This window comes from Mustelus asterias, chromosome 11, assembly GCF_964213995.1.
Source record: "Mustelus asterias chromosome 11, sMusAst1.hap1.1, whole genome shotgun sequence".
Lineage (NCBI taxonomy): Eukaryota > Metazoa > Chordata > Chondrichthyes > Carcharhiniformes > Triakidae > Mustelus > Mustelus asterias.
Window position 1 is genome coordinate 54,959,407 of NC_135811.1, and position 17,907 is coordinate 54,977,313.

Consider the following 17,907-nt stretch of genomic DNA (forward strand, 5'->3'; position numbering starts at 1 on the left):
CTGCATATACAATATTAGTACTTGATAACTTCAAGCAAATATTAAGACCCCAACATTGTCATTTGGAGATTCTGATGTTTGCACGCTATGCAGACAGAGCATACTCTTCATAGAATATATAGGGGAGAAGGAAAGGAGAGGGTGCAGAATGTGATGTTACCGTCATAGCTAGGGTGTAGTGAAAAATCAGTTTAATATATGGTAGGTCCATTCAAAAGTCTAATGGCAGCAGGAAAGAAGCTGTTCTTGAGCCAGTTGGTATGTGTTTTCAGACTTTGTATTTTTTTCCTGACTGAAGAAGGTGGAAGAGAGTATGTCCGAGCAGGAGTAGACTATTCGTCCACTTGAGCCTGCTCTGATCTGATTTTGTCCTCAACTCCATTTTCCTGTATGTCCACCCCACCAGCACCCTCATAACCCTGGGGGAGGAATTAATAACCCCATCACACTAACCCCAACCAATTCACAACTCCAATACCAAGGCTACAAAAGCACAATCCACTGCAAGCTGTAAATCTGACTGGATAACGCTGTGAATGCTCAGCAGGTCAGGCAGCATGTGTTAGAGAGAGAAGCAGATTAACATTCCAGGTCGCTGACCTGATGAAAAGTCATAAAGCTGGAGCATTAACTCTGTTTATCTGACAGTCAAGATTGTGCGCCAAGTTCTATTTATCCCCTTCCGTTTGCACGGAATTATCCTCAGACTGAAACTTGCCGACTTCAATTTTGGTCCCAAATTGCTCCAAAGATTTGTGCTTTGCTTACTCGCCTCTCCACAACATTTCCGGCCTAAAGCCCAGCCACCTGCGATTCAGCCTCTGGCACACTCCACCCTCCCCCACCGCTCCAACACTACTTGAAAGTTTATTTATTAGTGTCACAAGTAAGGCTTATGTTAACACCACAATGAAGTTACTGTGAAAATCCCCTAGTCGCCACACTCCAGCACCTGTTCGGGTACACAGAGGGAGAATTTAGCACGGCCAATGCCTTTCAGACTGTGGGAGGAAACCCACGCAGAGGAAACCCACGCAGACACGGGGAGAGCATGCAGACTCCGCACAGACCCAAGGTGGGAATCGAACCTGGGTCCCTGGCACTGTGAGGCAGCAGTGTTAACCACTGTGCCACCGTGCTGCCCCTGTTTTTGTGGCTGCTGGCGACTCGCTTCCCTCTGAGTCCTTGGTTTCAACACGTTCTTGGTCCTGTGGCTCCCACACTTTATTTAAGATGCTAGTGTTGTGTTTCTCACATTTGGTTTCTCTCTTTGTGTTTTACACAGATCCCCACATTAAAGTTGGCGGAAAGAAAGAAAACGTGAAGGAAGCGAAAGAAAAGATCATGTCAGTTCTAGACACGAAGGTAAGATACAGTGTCACTCTCTCCATTTGTCATGTGTCTTATTCACCAGTGATGAACATTTGTCTGTTTAATTACTGCGATGGATCAGTGCAGTGTAGTGAGATCAGTAATATTCATTTCATAAATATATATCCAAGCTGCCCTTAATGCACCAATTCAAAACTTTGCCTGTCATTTTCATTTTAATATAAGAACATAAGAACTAGGAGCAGGAGTAGGCCATCTGGCCCCTCGAGCCTGCTGCGCCATTCAATATGATCATGGCTGATCTTTTTGTGGACTCAGCTTCACTTACCCGCCTGCTCACCATAACCCTTAATTCCTCTACTGTTCAAAACTTTATCTATCCTTGACTTAAAAACATTCAATGAGGCAGCCTCAACTGCTTCACTGGGCAGGGAATTCCACAGATTCACAACTCTTTGTGTGAAGAAGTTCCTCCTCAACTCAGTCCTAAATTTGCTTCCCCTTATTTTGAGGCCATGCCCCCTAGTTTGAGTTTTACCCGCCAGTGGAAACAACTTCCCTGCTTCTATCTTATCTATTCCCTTCATAATCTTATATGTTTCTATAAGATCTCCCCTCATTCTTCTGAATTCCAATGAGTATAGCCGCAGTCTACTCAGTCTCTCCTCATAAGCAAACCCTCTCAACTCCAGAATCAACCTAGTGAATCTCCTCTGCACCCCCTCCAATGCCAGTATATCCTTTCTCAAGTAAGGAGACCAAAACTGTACATAGTACTCCAGGTGTGGCCTCACCACAACCTTATATCATAGAAATCATAGAAACCCTACAGTGCAGAAGGAGGCCATTCGGCCCATCGAGTCTGCACCGACCACAATCCCACCCAGGCCCTACCCCCACATATTTACCCGCTAATCCCTCTAACCTACGCATCCCAGGACTCTAAGGGGCAATTTTTTTAACCTGGCCAATCAACCTAACCCGCACATCTTTGGACATCTTATACAGCTGCAACACAACCTCCCTGTTTTTAAAATCCATCCCTCTAGCAATGAAGGACAAAATTCCATGTGCCTTCTTAATTACCTGCTGCACCTGCAAACCAACTCCTTGAGGTTCCTGCACAAGGACACCCAGGTCCCTCTGCACAGCAGCATGTTGCAATTTTTTACCGTTTAAATAAGAGTCCATTTTGCTGTTATTCCTACCAAAATGGATGACCTCACATTTACCAACATTGTACTCCATCTGCCAGCTCTCTCTCATTCATTCTCCCTCCCGTCTCTCCTGTCCGTCTCCCCCACCCGTCTGTTGCTTTTGCCCCCCCCCCCCCCCCCCCCCCCAGGAGGGGGAGACGGGATCAGCCTGATCTTTTATTTTGTTGGAATAATCGCAGTTTTTCTGATCTTTACACTTGATTCTCACGGTTGTGCCTGTTTGTGTAACACCCCCTGAGAACACTCAGTCCCCGTAGCCTTTAACCCAGCTGGAAACATACCATGGGGTCATTACTGATTAACACAATCACTGCCTTAATAATAATTCTAGTCCAGGGCTGTGCAATCTGATTGGTGATGTGAACAGGATAGATGGAAGGAACCATCCAGTGACGTTTGTGTCTCCTCTTGCCCTCTGTATTAGAGTAATCGGGTGACTCTGAAAATGGACGTGTCACATACAGAACACTCCCACGTCATTGGCAAAGGAGGAAACAACATTAAAAAAGTGATGGAGGAGACAGGGTGTCACATTCACTTCCCTGACTCCAACAGGAACAACCAGACAGAGAAAAGCAACCAGGTAATTCCACATCGAATGGCTGCTGAATCTGTTTTTCCATTTGATTTGATTTATTATTGTCACATGTATTAACATACAGTGAAAAGTATTGTTTCTTGCACGCTATACAGACAAAGCATACCGTTCATAGGGAAGGAAACGAGAGAGTGCAGAATGTAGTGTTACAGTCATAGCTAGGGTGGAGAGAAAGATCAACTTAATGCAAGGTAAGTCCATTCAAAAGTCTGACAGCAGCAGGGAAGAAGCTGTTCTTGAATTGGTTGGTACGTGACCTCAGACTTTTGTATCTTTTTCCCGAAGGAAGAAGGTGGAAGAGAGAATGTCTGGGGTGCGTGGGGTCCTTAATTATGCTGGCTGCTTTGCCGAGGCAGTGGGAAGTGTGGACAGAGTCAATGGATGGGAGGCTGGTTTGCGTGATGGATTGGGCGACATTCACGACCTTTTATAGTTCCTTGCGGTCTTGGGCAGAGCAGGAGCCATACCAAGCTGTGATACAACCAGAAAGAATGCTTTCTATAGTGCATCTGTAAAAGTTGGTGAGAGTTGTAGCTGAGATGCCAAATTTCCTTAGTCTTCTGAGAAAGTAGAGGCGTTGGTGGGGCTTTCTTAACTATAGTGTCGGCATGGGGGGACCAGGACAGAATGTTGGTGATCTGGACACCTAAAAACTTGAAGCTCTTGACCATTTCTACTTCGTCACCACTGATGTAGACAAGAGCATGTGAATTGTGAATAATGAATCCCCTTTTATTTAAACTTACAAAAGCTTGGTGGTGTTCTTCAAATTGACCGTGCACACACTCGGAGCCCAAAGTAACACACACACCCTCCTTCCCACAAAACACACTGATTAGGGACAGTAACGGAAAGGATACAAGGGTTTCATTTCTCTACAGCAGCGACCTTTTTCTGGCAAAAGTAAAGGGCCGTAAAAGCAAAATGAAACTCTGGATGTGTATTCTTGATAAACAAGCAAGGCTATGCACTTTGCTTTATTATTGTCACCGTGAGCCAATGTTTTTCTCAAAATGAAGATTTGACTGCTCACTTTGGATTGCGTTTTAATTAAACTGATGCATAATTGGTAACAAAGATTTGAACAGTGGTACAAAACAGTAAGATCCTGGTGAATCGATTCCCAGGAGACCCGTCTCCAAAATGATTTTAAGCGGAGTTTCATGATAGCTGAAAAAACCACATTCCTAGTGGAGGTGTCTCTGTGTAACCCGATAAGCCAACAACAGGGTCTGTGTCAAAAACAACAGATTCAAATACCAAATGAAAACATAGGGAAGCAGTGAATGTGTGGAAAAAGTCTTTATTCAATTTGTTCACACCTTACACTGGCCTGACCTTGTAAAAGGCCGGAGCCTTGCAGTGAAAAATGTCAGGAGTTATCTCTGGAAAGCTCTGTAATCACTTTCTGTTTAGCATGCTGTCTTCAGGCATGTTTTCAGTGTTTTGGTGCTGCAGTGTAGAAATTCCTTCATGGTCTTGATGGTATCGGGTAGGGAAACAGGCAGGTGAGTCATTGGCTCACAGGCAGTCATTGATTGGACCCTTCAGGGTCAATGGTTGATGACACTCTTTCTCAGGCTCAGCCACACTAGAAGGTTTTGTCCTTTCACTGGGAGACCTCGATGTCAAATGGTGGCTTGCCCAGTGCTTCATGGGTTTGCGCTCTTGTGTGGCCTGATTGGTCGGCAACACGGTCACATGACAAGCTTGGAGAAGTTTGGCTAATCTGGAATTACCAATGAGGAATCTCAGTTTATCGTAGGCACCATTCGGTGGGATTTTCTATTCTGTTGGCGGGAATGGTTGATGATTTTGATCTAATTGGAATTTTGTGCCGTTCACATTTGATTAGTCACAACTGGACTCTACTGCTGCCTGGCTTAGACTAGAGATTGACATAATTACTGGTGACATAGAGATGGAATTTCTCATTTATTTCTAAGCAAGGTTCCCCTTATTCTCAGGGTCCTTGAGGGGGTTCAGCAGTTTCTGTGTGCTGATCAGAAAGTTCTGCGGTTTTCCTGTGCTCCTTTGAGCACATTCCTCCTTTTGCTGCATTGAAGAAAAAAAGTTTCTGTAATGTTAGCATCAATTTACAATGACTAGCTGATGGTGGTTTTGGAAATGTTGCGAAAGCATCTCCTGAGAAACAGGACTGCGGGGAGGGTCTGCAGGAATGTTTCATTATTTGTCAGGAGTTCCCGATGATATGTCACTCCCCAGACATGGACCATTACTCGAAGCAAGTCCCCACAAGAGAAATGTATGAAAAATCACATTTCTAATTGCTTGCAATGGATCTGCTTTGATTACCAGGTCTCCATAGCAGGACAGCCGTATGGTGTCGAAGCTGCCCGAGGCCGTATTAGGGTAAGTTCCTAACCTGGTCTACCAATTGCTGCATGGCTTTGATGATGCATGAAGTTCGATTACCATTGACAGCATCCTCAGCAGTTACTGATAGAAGGGTACTTTGAATTCGTAGAGAACCAGATTCTATTGTTACTTATAGACTTACAGACCTGTTAAACAGGAGGATTTGCTGATCAGATGGTAGTGCTTGGAACAGAAGTGCTTCATAAGTAGATGAACAATTGAATCTTAAGCATCTATGGGCGGCATGGTGACACAGTGGTTAGCACTGCTGCCTCACAGCGCCAGGGACCCAGGTTCGATTCCTGGCTTGGGTCAGTGTCTGTGTGAAGTTTGCACATTCTCCCCGTGCCTGCGTGGGTTTCCTCCGGGTGCTCCGGTTTCCTCCCACAGTCCAAGGATGTGTGGGTTAGGTGGATTGGCCATGATAAATGTGCAGGGTTATGGGGATAGGGTGGAGGGGAAACGTCTGGGTGGGATGCTCTTTCAGAGGTTTAGTGCAGATCCGAAATTCCGAATGGCCTCTTTCATCACAGGATCATCATAGAATCCCGACAGTGCAGAAGGAGGCCATTTAGCCCATCGGGCCTGCATCGACAACAATTCTCCACCCCCCCTCTCCCATAACCCCACGTATTTACCCTGCTAATGCCCCTGACACTAAGGGCAAATATGGCATGGTCAATCAACCTAACCTGCACATCTTTGGAGTGTGGGAGGAAATCGGAGCACCCGGAGGAAACCCACGCAGACACGGGGAGAACGTGCAGACTCCATACAGACAGTGACTCAAACCAGGAATCGAACCTGGTCCCTGGCACTGTGAGGCAGCAGTGCTAACCACTGTGCCACCATGCCGCCCCACCTTTCTGGAGGGATTCTATGAAATTAAAATTCAAATGTTCATCTGTTAAGCATGTTTTTTCTTGTTAAATTTGAATGGAAAGTAGAGAACATAAAGCACACATTGATGTCACGGTTTGTTGCCTCCGAACAGGTTTGTTCATGAGAGTGACCTCAATATGAGTTTATAACGATATTTTAAATAGGGGTAGCTGTGGAATATTTGGGACCAGAGTTAACAGTCATGTGAAAATGATTGCGAAAGAGGTTAGGAATGATTTTTAATTTCGAGTCAGTCATCTGCACAAGGTGTAGGAATCTCCTACACTGGCATGTGTGGAAATGGAGCTGGATTTTCAGACAGGACAGGGCCACTCCACTTTCCCAACATTCGGGAAGTTCACAACACAAGCCGGAGTTTCAGATTAGTTTTAGAAAGAGGAAAGAGTTGTTTGCCACCTTTTAGATATGAGTGAGAATAGGAGTGATTATGACCTCCGGTACAGTGCATTAGCTGCACATGCACAATTCCCCCACATTCACTGACATCAACAATGCACAAGAAGTGGGCCCTAGATTTGACCATAAGATATAGGAGCAGAATTAGGCCAGTCAGCCCATCGAGTCTGCTCCACCATTCAATCATAGCTGATATGTTTCTCAACCCCATTCTCTTGCCTTTTCCCTGTGACCTTTGATTCCCTTACAAATCAAGAACCGATCTATCTCTATCTTAAATATTCTCAATGATCTGGCCTCCACAGCCTTCTGTGGCAATGAATTCCACAGATTCACCACCCTCTGGCTGAAGAAATTCCTCCTCATCTCAGTTCTAAAGGGTCATCCCTTTACTCTGACATTACCCCTCGGATCCTAGCCTCTCTTACTAATGGAAACATATTCCCCACGTCCACTCAATCCAGGCCTTTCAGTATTCTGTACATTAAACGAGATCCCCCCCCTCATTCTTCTGAACTCCGAGTACATATCCATCAAGCCTTTCATTCCCGGGATCATTCTTGTGAACCTCCTCTGGACCCTCTCCAAGGCCAGCACATAGAAATAGAATCATAGAAACCCTACAGTACAGAAAGAGGCCATTCGGCCCATCGAGTCTGCACCGACCACAATCCCACCCAGGCCCTACCCCCATATCCCTACACATCTACCCACTAATCCCTCTAACCTACGCATCCCAGGACACTAAGGGGAAATTTTAGCATGGCCAATCAACCTAACCCGCACATCTTTGGACTGTGGGAGGAAACCGGAGCACCCGGAGGAAACCCACGCAGACACGAGGAGAATGTGCAAACTCCACACAGACAGTGACCCAAGCCATCCTTAGATACAGTGGCCCAAAATTGCTCATGATATTCCAAAGGTGGTCTGACCAGAGCCTTATAAAGTCTCAGCAGTACATCCCTGCTTTTGTATTCTAGTCCTCTCAAAATGAATGCCAGCATTGCATTTGTCTTGCTAACTACCAACTCAACCTGCAAGTTAATCTTGAGAGAATAGAAAAGTAAACCTTAATGAGATAGTATTAAAATTCCCACTGTTCCTTTGAATAAGAAGTATTTACTAGACTGTGGGCAAAGAACGGGGTTAGCGGGACTAATTGGATTGCTCTTTCCAAGAGCCATGCCCAGTGGTCATCTCCTGTGCTGTGCAGGAAACAAGGTTTAAAAACTCCCACTCTCTCAAACTGTGGGAGGCACAGTATAAAAATGCAAAGCTCCTGCAGTCATGTAGTACAGTATGAAAATCATATCAAATAATTTATTTCAATCAAATAAAATTCACAGACGAGTGTGTTGGAGGGCATTTAAGAGGGAATTGGGTTATTATCTGAAAAGGAAAAACGTGCAGGGCGACAGGAAGAAAGTTGGGTGAGTGGCACAAAGTAAATTGCTCCTTCATAGAGCCAGCGCGCATACAAGGAGCCAAATAGTTTCCTCCTGTTCTGTAAATAATTGTTCTGTAAATAATTCCGTGATTCTGGAATTGCACCTTGAAGCCTGGGAGGAATCGTTTAATTATTTAACCTTTTAAATCTTTTTAAGCGAGTTGCATCCTAATGCATGAGCTGAGATTACACCATGAATAAAAGTTTATTTTTACTGCATGTAACTATTCCCTTTCTGCTTGTAAACAAGTACTTGTCTAAGTGGTTACCCTTAGCAGCTGTGTGGTTATATAAAGAGAGGTAGTGAGCAATAGGCCTGAATCTACAGCCTGTGGTGTTTTCTTATTTAGTGGTTATTGTTTAGTAACTCTGCGTTCAATGTTCTGTCATCCAGGAGCTGCTCCCTCTGGTGATGATGTTCGATTTGCCCATCGCTGGCATCTTACAGCCTATTCCAGACCCCAACTCGCCCACCATCCAGCACCTATCCCAAACCTATAACATCTCCATTTCCTTCAAACAGCGGTCACGGATGTATGGTGCCACGGTTATTATCCGAGGATCTCAGAACAATGCTGCGGCAGTCAAGGTGAGAGCAGTCCCAGCCTTTTATAGAGACTGGTGTTACCTTCGATTCAGTAGATCTAAACACAATCAAGATTCACAAAACCATTTCCCTTACAGGCCAGGTTAATACACTGACTGAACAACAGAATCTGACAGAAAAGAACGAAGTCATTCGGCCCATTGTGTGTCTGCTGACTCTTTGGGAAAGCTATCCAATTAGTCCCCTATCCTGATTTTGTCCCCGTAGCTCTGCAGGCGTTTCTTTCCAGAGTATTTATTCAATTCTTGTTTGAAAGTTATTGTTGAAGATGCTTCCATTGTCTTTTCGGGCAATGCATGACAACTTGGGTGCATTTGAAAAAAATTCTCTCATCTCTTTCTACCTTCCATTTCTTTCACCAATTCCTTCAATCATTCTTCTCTAGTTGCTGTTTCTTGTCAGTTGTAATGATACAGTGCCTTTTAGAAATGTATTTCAATCATGTTTCTTGACAGGCTTTCCAAGCAGCTCCCAGCATTTTGTTTTGGCACTGTTTTGTCTGTAACCAGTGTCCTCTAATTATTACTGAAGTAATATAATGGACATCATGTTTATTTTTAATCAGAACTAATACAGTGTCCGAGGTGTTTTGTGAAGTTAGCCTAGACCCAAAGTTTTACATTTGATTTTGGCATGGGTGAACAGAAGGTGTTTCACTCCAGGTATGATTCAAGTGACCCACTAGGGAGCTTTTATCAAACAAAATTTATTTAAGAAAACAGTTAAAGTATAATTTAAAAAGTGTTAGCATAACTTTTATCAATTACAAGAATCAAGCATGATATAGTATAAACTTTAACAGCCAGCTATCTATGATGTTCCAAGTGAAACAACATCCCACAAGCAAACCCCTTTTTAGACATGGTGCAAAAAGCAAGTAGGCTCACGTGATGCTGGATTTTACAGCTTTGTAACACCTGCTGTGAATTGGTCCTTTGAATGTTAGATTAAAACTCTGAGGCAGGAACTTTCCAAAAAGCCTCTGAAGAGAGAGAGAGACAGACACTGTGTGCCTCCACCAGCTTCTAACTGCAACCCACAGACAGCAGAATTTTCAACTCCAGAGAGGGAGAAAACAAGAGATACTGCTTTCTGTCTCAAGTCCAAACTGCATCTGAGAAAAAATGAAACTAAAATCTTGGACTTTTCTGTGGGAAAAACTGTCCCCAGGTAACACCTGACCTGCCAATAATGTTCCACCCAGCAATTGTAAACGGACCATAAAACCCCGAGGACACTGCATTAGTCCTGATTAAAAATAAACATGATGTCCATTATATTGCTTCAGTAACAATTAGAGGACACTGGTTACAGGCGGTGCCAAAACAAAATGCTAGGAGCTGCTTGAAAAACCTGCCAAGAAACATGATTAAAAATACATTTCTTAAAGGCACAGTATCATCACACACTAAAAATAGTTTCTCCCTATTTAGTTATTTGAACATCTCTAATCAATCTCCCCATGATGTCCTCTGTTCTGAGAACAACTCCAGCTCCTTTTCTCTTTCCACTTAGCTGAACTCCCTCCCGGTATCACTCTAAATCTCCTCTGCACCCCCTTGTTTGGGATCAGATCAGAAACTCCATGGTATATTAGACTAGAGCCCAACTATTTTTTATTTTGCCATTAATGTGCGGAAAAGGTGTTTCACTCCAAGTGTGATTCTATTGACTGACCAGGAAGCTTTTATCAAAACCAACTTTACTTAACAATTCAATTTAACTATAACAAAAAGAATTAGCTGAACTTCTACTTATTGAAATATTTAAACATGACAAGATACAATTCTTAACGGCTCATCTATCTTTATTAGTTCCAATTTAAGCAATATTCCTCTGAGAGCTAAACTCTTCTTCAAAATCAGTTGGCAAAATCACACAGGCTTACGTGCTGTTATGTGTTAACAGTCCTAGAAAACCTCAGGAGAGAGATATAGAGAGACGCCTGTCTGCTGACACTCAAACAACAGCCTCCAGAGGGAGAGAGAGAAATGTTTCATGCAGGCCCAAGCAGAATCTGCCTCCTTGTCTCTAAGTATCGCTCCACCCATTCACATGACTCTTTCTCGTCTCAATCCATTTAATCAGACCCGACTCTGAAATCCCAGAGAACGACCCAAAAAAATGATCAAAACTGTATTAGCTCAGATTAAAACAAACACCCTAATAACTAGGATCAATTATTCTCCTGCATTCTCAGTATGTGAACTGCCTGGTGCAGACAGATCAGCACCGGGTAACCCGGAGTTCAATTTTAAATACCCCTCACAAGAAACATGATCCAAATACATTTCTTAAAGGCACAGTATCGTCGTACGCACCCTAAAGTGCAGTGCCAGAATTGAACAAAATACTGCAGCTTAGGCTTAACCAGTGATTTACGAAAGGCTCCAACACTCCTCTTGACGGCCAGCTTGTGCCTCCCACTGCTCTGCAGCACCATCTCTCTTCTGCATCACTCACTCGGTTTGCACACCCCTACACCTCTCGTGAGACCTCAATACCCATGTGATCGCCCTGGGGCTTTCTCATTGGATGAAAACATGGGTTAACATCCATCTCAGTTATCCAGCATATTTGACTAACCAGCGGTTTGGAAAGATTAGACACAGGCTAAGGCTCCTTTCTCGAGAAATGAGAAGACTGAGAAGAAATCTAATAGAGTTCTTTAAAATTATGAAGGGATTTGATAGAGTAGATTTAAAAGAGGGGGAGGGGTGCAGAATAGAACGAGTGCCATAAATAGAAGATCATCACCTCAAGCTCCAACAGAGAATTTAGAAGTAACTTGTTCATCCAGATCATAGAATCCCTACAGTACAGAAGAAGGCTTTTCGGCCCATCAAACCTGCACAGACAACAATCCCACCCAGGCCCTATCCCCGTAACCCCACCTATTTACCCTGCTAATCCCCCTCACACTGAGAGGCAATTTAGCACGGCCAATCAACCTAACCTGCACATCTTTGGAGTGTGGGAGGAAACACATGCAGCCATGGTGAGTTCGTGCAGACTCCACTCAGATAGTGACCCAAGGCCAGAATTGAACACAAGTCCCTGGCGCTGTGAGGCAACAGTGCTAACCACTGTGCCACCGTGCCGCCCAGATAGTGGTAAGAATGTATTTGAGGCAAAGAGCACAGATGCACAACTCCATAAGCACATGTAAAAGGGAATAGAACAGATGTGCTGACAGGATTGGATGTTGGAAGATGAATGGAGTTTTGTATGTGAACATGAGTCTAGGTGTGGGCCAGTTGGGCCGAATGGCATGTTTCTATGCTGTCAAGCTTATAGACGTTTGGAAGTGAAGTGAAGAGACCAGCTTGTGGGTGAATTCCTTTGTTCAGAGCACAAACATGTCGAATGTAAACTGCCTGTTCTAATTCCAGGAAGGGACTGCCACGCTCCTGGAGCATCTAGCTGGCAGCCTGGGCAGTGCCATCCCCGTCAGCACCCAGCTCGACATTGCACCTCAACACCATCTCTTCATGATGGGTCGCAACGGCAATAACATTAAGCACATAATGCAGCGAGCTGGAGCCCAGATCCACTTTCCTGATCCCGGCAATCCCCAGAAGAAATCCACAGTCTACCTCCAGGGCACCATCGAGTCTGTCTGCCTAGCTAGACAATACCTCATGGTATGCATTAATATTCTCATATATAGTCTGTAAACTGGTCATTTAAGTTTTATAAGTTTATTTACTAATGTCACAAGTAGGCTTACATTAACACTGCAATGGAGTTACTGTGAACATCCCCTAGTCGCCACACTCTGGCGCCTGTTTGGGTCAATGCACCGAACCAGCGCGTCTTCAGACTGTGGGAGGAAACCGGAGCACCCGGAGGAACCCCACGCAGACACGGGAAGAACGTGCAGACTCCGCACAGACAGTGAGCCAAGCCGGGAATCGAACCCGGGTCCCTGGCGCTGTGAGGCAGCGGTGCTAACCTGTTCAATCACTGATGGTTAATTTGATTAGAAGCTTTTTTGTACGTAATGAAAACACCTTTTAAATCTGATGCAGCAACAATGAATTGGCTGCTTCATCGCCACAGTGAATGTTGCAAAGGCGTTTGGAGATTATCTGTGTGTGAGCCGCACAAACACGTCGAGGTGTAGATATTTTTATGTTGTAAAATTTGAGTATTATGTTCAAGTGACAAATATGTTTTCAAATTCCAACATGGCAAATCGTGAGGCTGCATCCAATAAATCTGATAATTTGTGGGTTGGCACCATAAAAACGACTGTGAACCCTGCTGGATTATTGTTAAACTGAATTAGTTCCCTAATGTGCCCCAGGACGTGGAAAGCTGGCTTCGTTACCCAGTCTGGCCCACATGTGACTGTGTGGTTGACTCTTAGAGTCCTCCAAAGTCATTCACTGAGCCATCAGTCGCCATGACGACTGGGAGCGGACAATAAATGCAGCCTTTCTAGTCTCGTTCGCTTCTCCTTTTATTTTCAGCAGCTTGGGAGAGATTCTAATTAATAAGAACACAGGCCCGAAAGGCTCTGTGATACCACGTACACAGCCCCGTAAAGGCAGAGTCATGAATACCTTACTGGCGTGCAGTAGTGTCATAGCGATGGAATATTCCTGCGGAGAATGGATGTGGGATTTTAGTTTTCTGTGGACTGCTGGAAAAAAAAAGACACTTTGTTGAACTTTTTTGTCCTGCACTCATTAGGGCAATTCGCAGGAATGCCAATTCTTAAGTGCAGGGTGAATTAGCCTGATGCGTGCAACGGGAAAAACTTTGAAAAAATGTCTCTCTTCTATTTCAGCAATACTCCAGTTCTGTACAGCCAATCAATAAAATGTTCTATGTATTTAAGATGATAGTGGGCCTGATTTTACCATTTTCATTCTAAGTGCCGAATCTGGGCGTAGTACAGATCCGACTTAGAAATCTGCTTTCAGGCGCCCCCATACGCTCTCAGCCATCTCCAGTCCCATTCACACTGTGGGCGGGGCTTAGCACGGCCGAAACGATCGGAGCTCTGAACTGCGCATGTGCAGTTAGAAAAAAATTTGAAAAAGCGCGCCCGTGTCAGATTGCTCCCGGGCTGCAAAAAGTAGAGAAAGTGGCCCGGGAGCGACAAGCGTGAGCGAGGGTCCCCACAGACATCACTGTCCCCCTTATCCACCCCCCCCACTACCCACACACATCACTGTCCCCCTTATCCACCCCCCCACTACCCACACACATCACTGTCCCCCTTATCCACCCCCCCACTACCCCCACACATCACTGTCCCCCTTATTCACCCCTCCCCCACTACCCTGACCGATCGCCACCCCTGCCCCCTCCCCTCCCCACCGATCACCCGCAGAGTGGCAGCGGATCCCCCTGCCCCCCACCAGAGATCCATCTGCCCCCCCCCCCCACACCAGTGAGCGATCGGGTCTCTTCCTCCCCCCCACAACAAGATACATCTTACCTGCCTCCCACCCCCCACCATACAACTATCTGGCCTCACCCCCCCACCCCCCCCTCCGACAACGAACTGGCTTCACTCTCTCCCCACCCCCGCCAGAGAATGGTCTGGCCTTACTTCCCCTCCCCTCCAGAGGAACATCTGACCCGCCTCCTCCTCCCTCCCCACCAGACAACGATCTGACCTCACTCCCCCCCCCCCCCCCTCCCCCCAATCATAGAATGATCTGACCTGCCTCCCTCCTCCCCCCACCACTGATCTGAGTCAGAGAGCCGTTGGAAACACTGAACGCGCACTTCAGAACCTGGAGCGTCCATTTCAGACTTTTATTTAGCAGGTCCAGATTGGCAAACGCGGTGGTAAAGGGGGAAAATGCTGATAAAGTTGGGCGGGCAGTTCATTAATTCAATTTAAATGCATGCAAATGTATTTAAATCGTCGTTGCGCCCGTTGTGGGCGCGAATCAAATCGCCGCCATTCTTGGGTTTCGGTAAAGTGGCAATCTGCGCAGATGCGGGTGCGGATCGTGAAAATGGCCTCTCAACCGACTTTACCACGTTTACGTGCCCGAAAACGGGCGCGAGGCAATGGTAAAACAGGGCCCAGTGTGTACTTTTGTCGATAACTGCAATAAGACACTTTTCTTGAAATTCGCTAATTGGATAAACTGAAAGGAAATGGGTGTTTAAAATGTGTCTTTTTTCCCTGTGCATTCCTGATATTGTGTTTTTGATAAATGAAGCTTTAATGACGGCCTTGTTTACATTTCAAAGACGCATCCCAATGCAAATTGATTTGTCAATTAAGCTTAATGAAATGATGGGGCTGTGGTAATTTTCTCTCTATTCACCTTACGTGGTAAAATGACCATGTTGGAAAATTCACTCATTATACAATCACTAAGAGCTAAGAAATTAGATATAGCTCTTGGGGCTAAAGGGATCAAGCGATATGGAAGGAAGGTGGGATCAGAATATTGAATTTGATGATTGGCCATGATCGTAATGAATGGCAGAGCAGGCTCGAAGGGCCGAATGGCCTACTCTTGCCTCAAGTTTCTCTGTTTATGTTTACTGGACAGGTTCATAAAACAAGTTAAGAGGCAAATGGAAGATCCAAGGGACTTGGGATGCAAAGGGGCTGTAGTTATATTCCAAGTGTATAAAGTTCCGGTTAGACTCCATTCAGGGTAACTGGACACTGCACCTCAGGAAGGCTACATTAGACTGAGGGGGATACAACAACAACTTGCATTTTTATTTGGCACCTTTTACAGAATAAAATATCCCCAAGCTGCTTTGCAGGAATGTTGCAAAGTAAAATTTGACACTGAGCTACGTAAGACAGTATTGGGACAGATTGTCAAAAACTTCGGCAAGGAAATTGGTTTTAAGCAGCATTTTAAAAGAGTAAAGGGAGGCAGAGAGTTCTGAGGAGGAATTTATTTTTGTTCATTCCACGGGTGTGGGCTTTGCTGGCTGGGCCAGGATTTATGGCCTGTCCCTAATTGCCCTTGAGAAAGTGGTGGTGAGCTGCCTTCTTGAGCCGCCACAGTCCATGTGGTGTAGGTACACTTAGAGAAGCTAACAGATATAGAGGGCAATAAGACCATGGGAGGATTTCAAAACAAGCAAGGGAATTTAAAAATCAAGGCCTTGTTTAATTGGGAGCCAGTGTGGGTGGGTGATGAACATGACTTGGTGTGTGTAAGGACATGGGTAACGAGTTTTAGATGGACTCAAGTTTACGGAGGGTTAAATGTGGGAGGCCAGCGAGGAGCGAGTCAGGAGAAAATTAAATCTAGGAGTAACAAAGGTATGAACGAGGGTTTCAGCAGCAGGTGAAGTGAGGAAGGGGCATTGGCGGGTCATGTTACGGTGGTAGTAACAGGTCCACTTGGAGATGGCACGTGTGAGGTTGGCAGCTCATCTTGGAATCGAACGTGGCACCCACGTTGCAAACTGACTGCCTTAATCTCACACTGTTGTCAGGGAGCGGGATGGAGTCGGTAGCTAAGAAACAGAGTTTGGGATGTGGACTAAAGTCAGTGGCTTTGGTTTTCCCAGTATTAAACTAGAGGAAATTTCTGCTCCTCTCGCACTGAATTCTGGATGAGTAAATCTAATCATTTGGAAGTGGTTAATGAGGTTGAGGGAGATGCCGGCGAGCTGGCTGTCACCAGCGTACATGTGAAAAGTGATGGCTTTCAGTTGACAGATAATCCTTCAGGATCTTTGCATTCCTCCCAAACTGGCCTCTCGAGCATCCCTGACTTTAATTGCTCCATGATTGGTGGCCGTGCCTTCAGTTGCCCAGAGTCCAAGCTCTGGAATTCCCTCTATAAATCTCTCAACCTCGCTGGCACTGTTCCCCCTTTAAGTCACCCCTGAAAACCAACCTCTTTGAACAAGCTTCTTTGTCACCTTCCCAGACATCATCTCAACGTGGTTCGATGTCAGAGCTTGTTTAGCCCCTCTGAAATGCCTTGAGAATTTTTTTTAATGTTAAAGGTACAGCATAAATTTAAATAGGATGTTTGCTGCTGAAGTAATGAAAAGCAATGTTTCACACAAATGTCTGATGTCCAACTCGAGTAAGAGTGTACCCAAACTTTGAAATTTAATTCCGATGAGGTTTGTTCCATTTGGCAATGGTTTTGCTTAATGGAGATGTGGTCTTGGTGCAGGATCTGTGCACTTAATCTTTTGTTAATGCTGTACTCCAGGGCTGTCTCCCTCTTGTGTTGATGTTTGATATGAAGGAAGATATCGAAGTGGAGCCACAGCGTATCGCTCAGTTAATGGAGCAGTTGGATGTCTTCATTAGCATCAAGCCGAAGCCTAAGCAGCCCAGTAAGGTATGGAATACTGATAAACATTCACTCTTCACCAAGCTCATCTTTGCTTTATGAATAACATTCAAATAACTGCATGTAAGAGGAAGGAAGGATGCCAAAAACAAAGGTTCAAGTGAATAAAAACAACAGAAGCCAGAGTGGACCATTCAGCCCCTCAAGCCGGTTCCTGCTTTCAGTTAGATTTCCACCACCTTTACTTACATCGTCCCTGATCTTAGCATTAAGCTCTAAGTTTAAAGCTACACCCGCTTGTTCTGGACTCCTTCGCCAGGGGAAACAGCTTCTCTCTAATTACCTGAGCAGATTGTTTAATTGTCTTATGCATCTTCCTTTGATCACCCCTCTATCTGCTGTACTCTATAGAAAAAAATACATAACCCTTTTAGACCTAGTAAGTAATCTCTCAACACCAGGTTAAAATCCAACAAGTTTATTTGGTAGCACGAGCTTTCGGAGTGCTGCTCCTTCATCAGGGGCAACGCTCCAAAAGCTCGTGCTACCAAATAAACCTGTTGGACTTTAACCTGGTGTTGTGAGACTACTTACTGTGCCTACCCCAGTCCAATGCCGGCAACTCCACATCATGGATTTTTAGACTTGGTATTATTCTGCGCTATACCAAGGCCACAGGTACAAATTAGGAGCAGGAGTCAGCCACACTGTTCCTTGAACCTGCTCTGCCATTCAATAAGATCATGGCTGATCAAATTGTAACCTCA

At 45.0% G+C, this 17,907-nt stretch overlaps 1 protein-coding gene across 1 annotated transcript in view; it reads left to right on the forward strand.

Annotated features, from left to right (window-relative positions):
- Positions 1 to 17,907, forward strand: part of LOC144500250 (protein bicaudal C homolog 1-like) — a 222,813-nt gene that overhangs the window by 156,977 nt on the left and 47,929 nt on the right. Inside the window, exons 5-10 of the mRNA XM_078222926.1 lie at positions 1,286 to 1,365; positions 2,974 to 3,132; positions 5,467 to 5,520; positions 8,670 to 8,864; positions 12,275 to 12,526; positions 17,057 to 17,188. Of these exons, the coding sequence (XP_078079052.1) occupies positions 1,286 to 1,365; positions 2,974 to 3,132; positions 5,467 to 5,520; positions 8,670 to 8,864; positions 12,275 to 12,526; positions 17,057 to 17,188 (872 nt within the window). The remainder of the gene's footprint in view (positions 1 to 1,285; positions 1,366 to 2,973; positions 3,133 to 5,466; positions 5,521 to 8,669; positions 8,865 to 12,274; positions 12,527 to 17,056; positions 17,189 to 17,907) is intronic.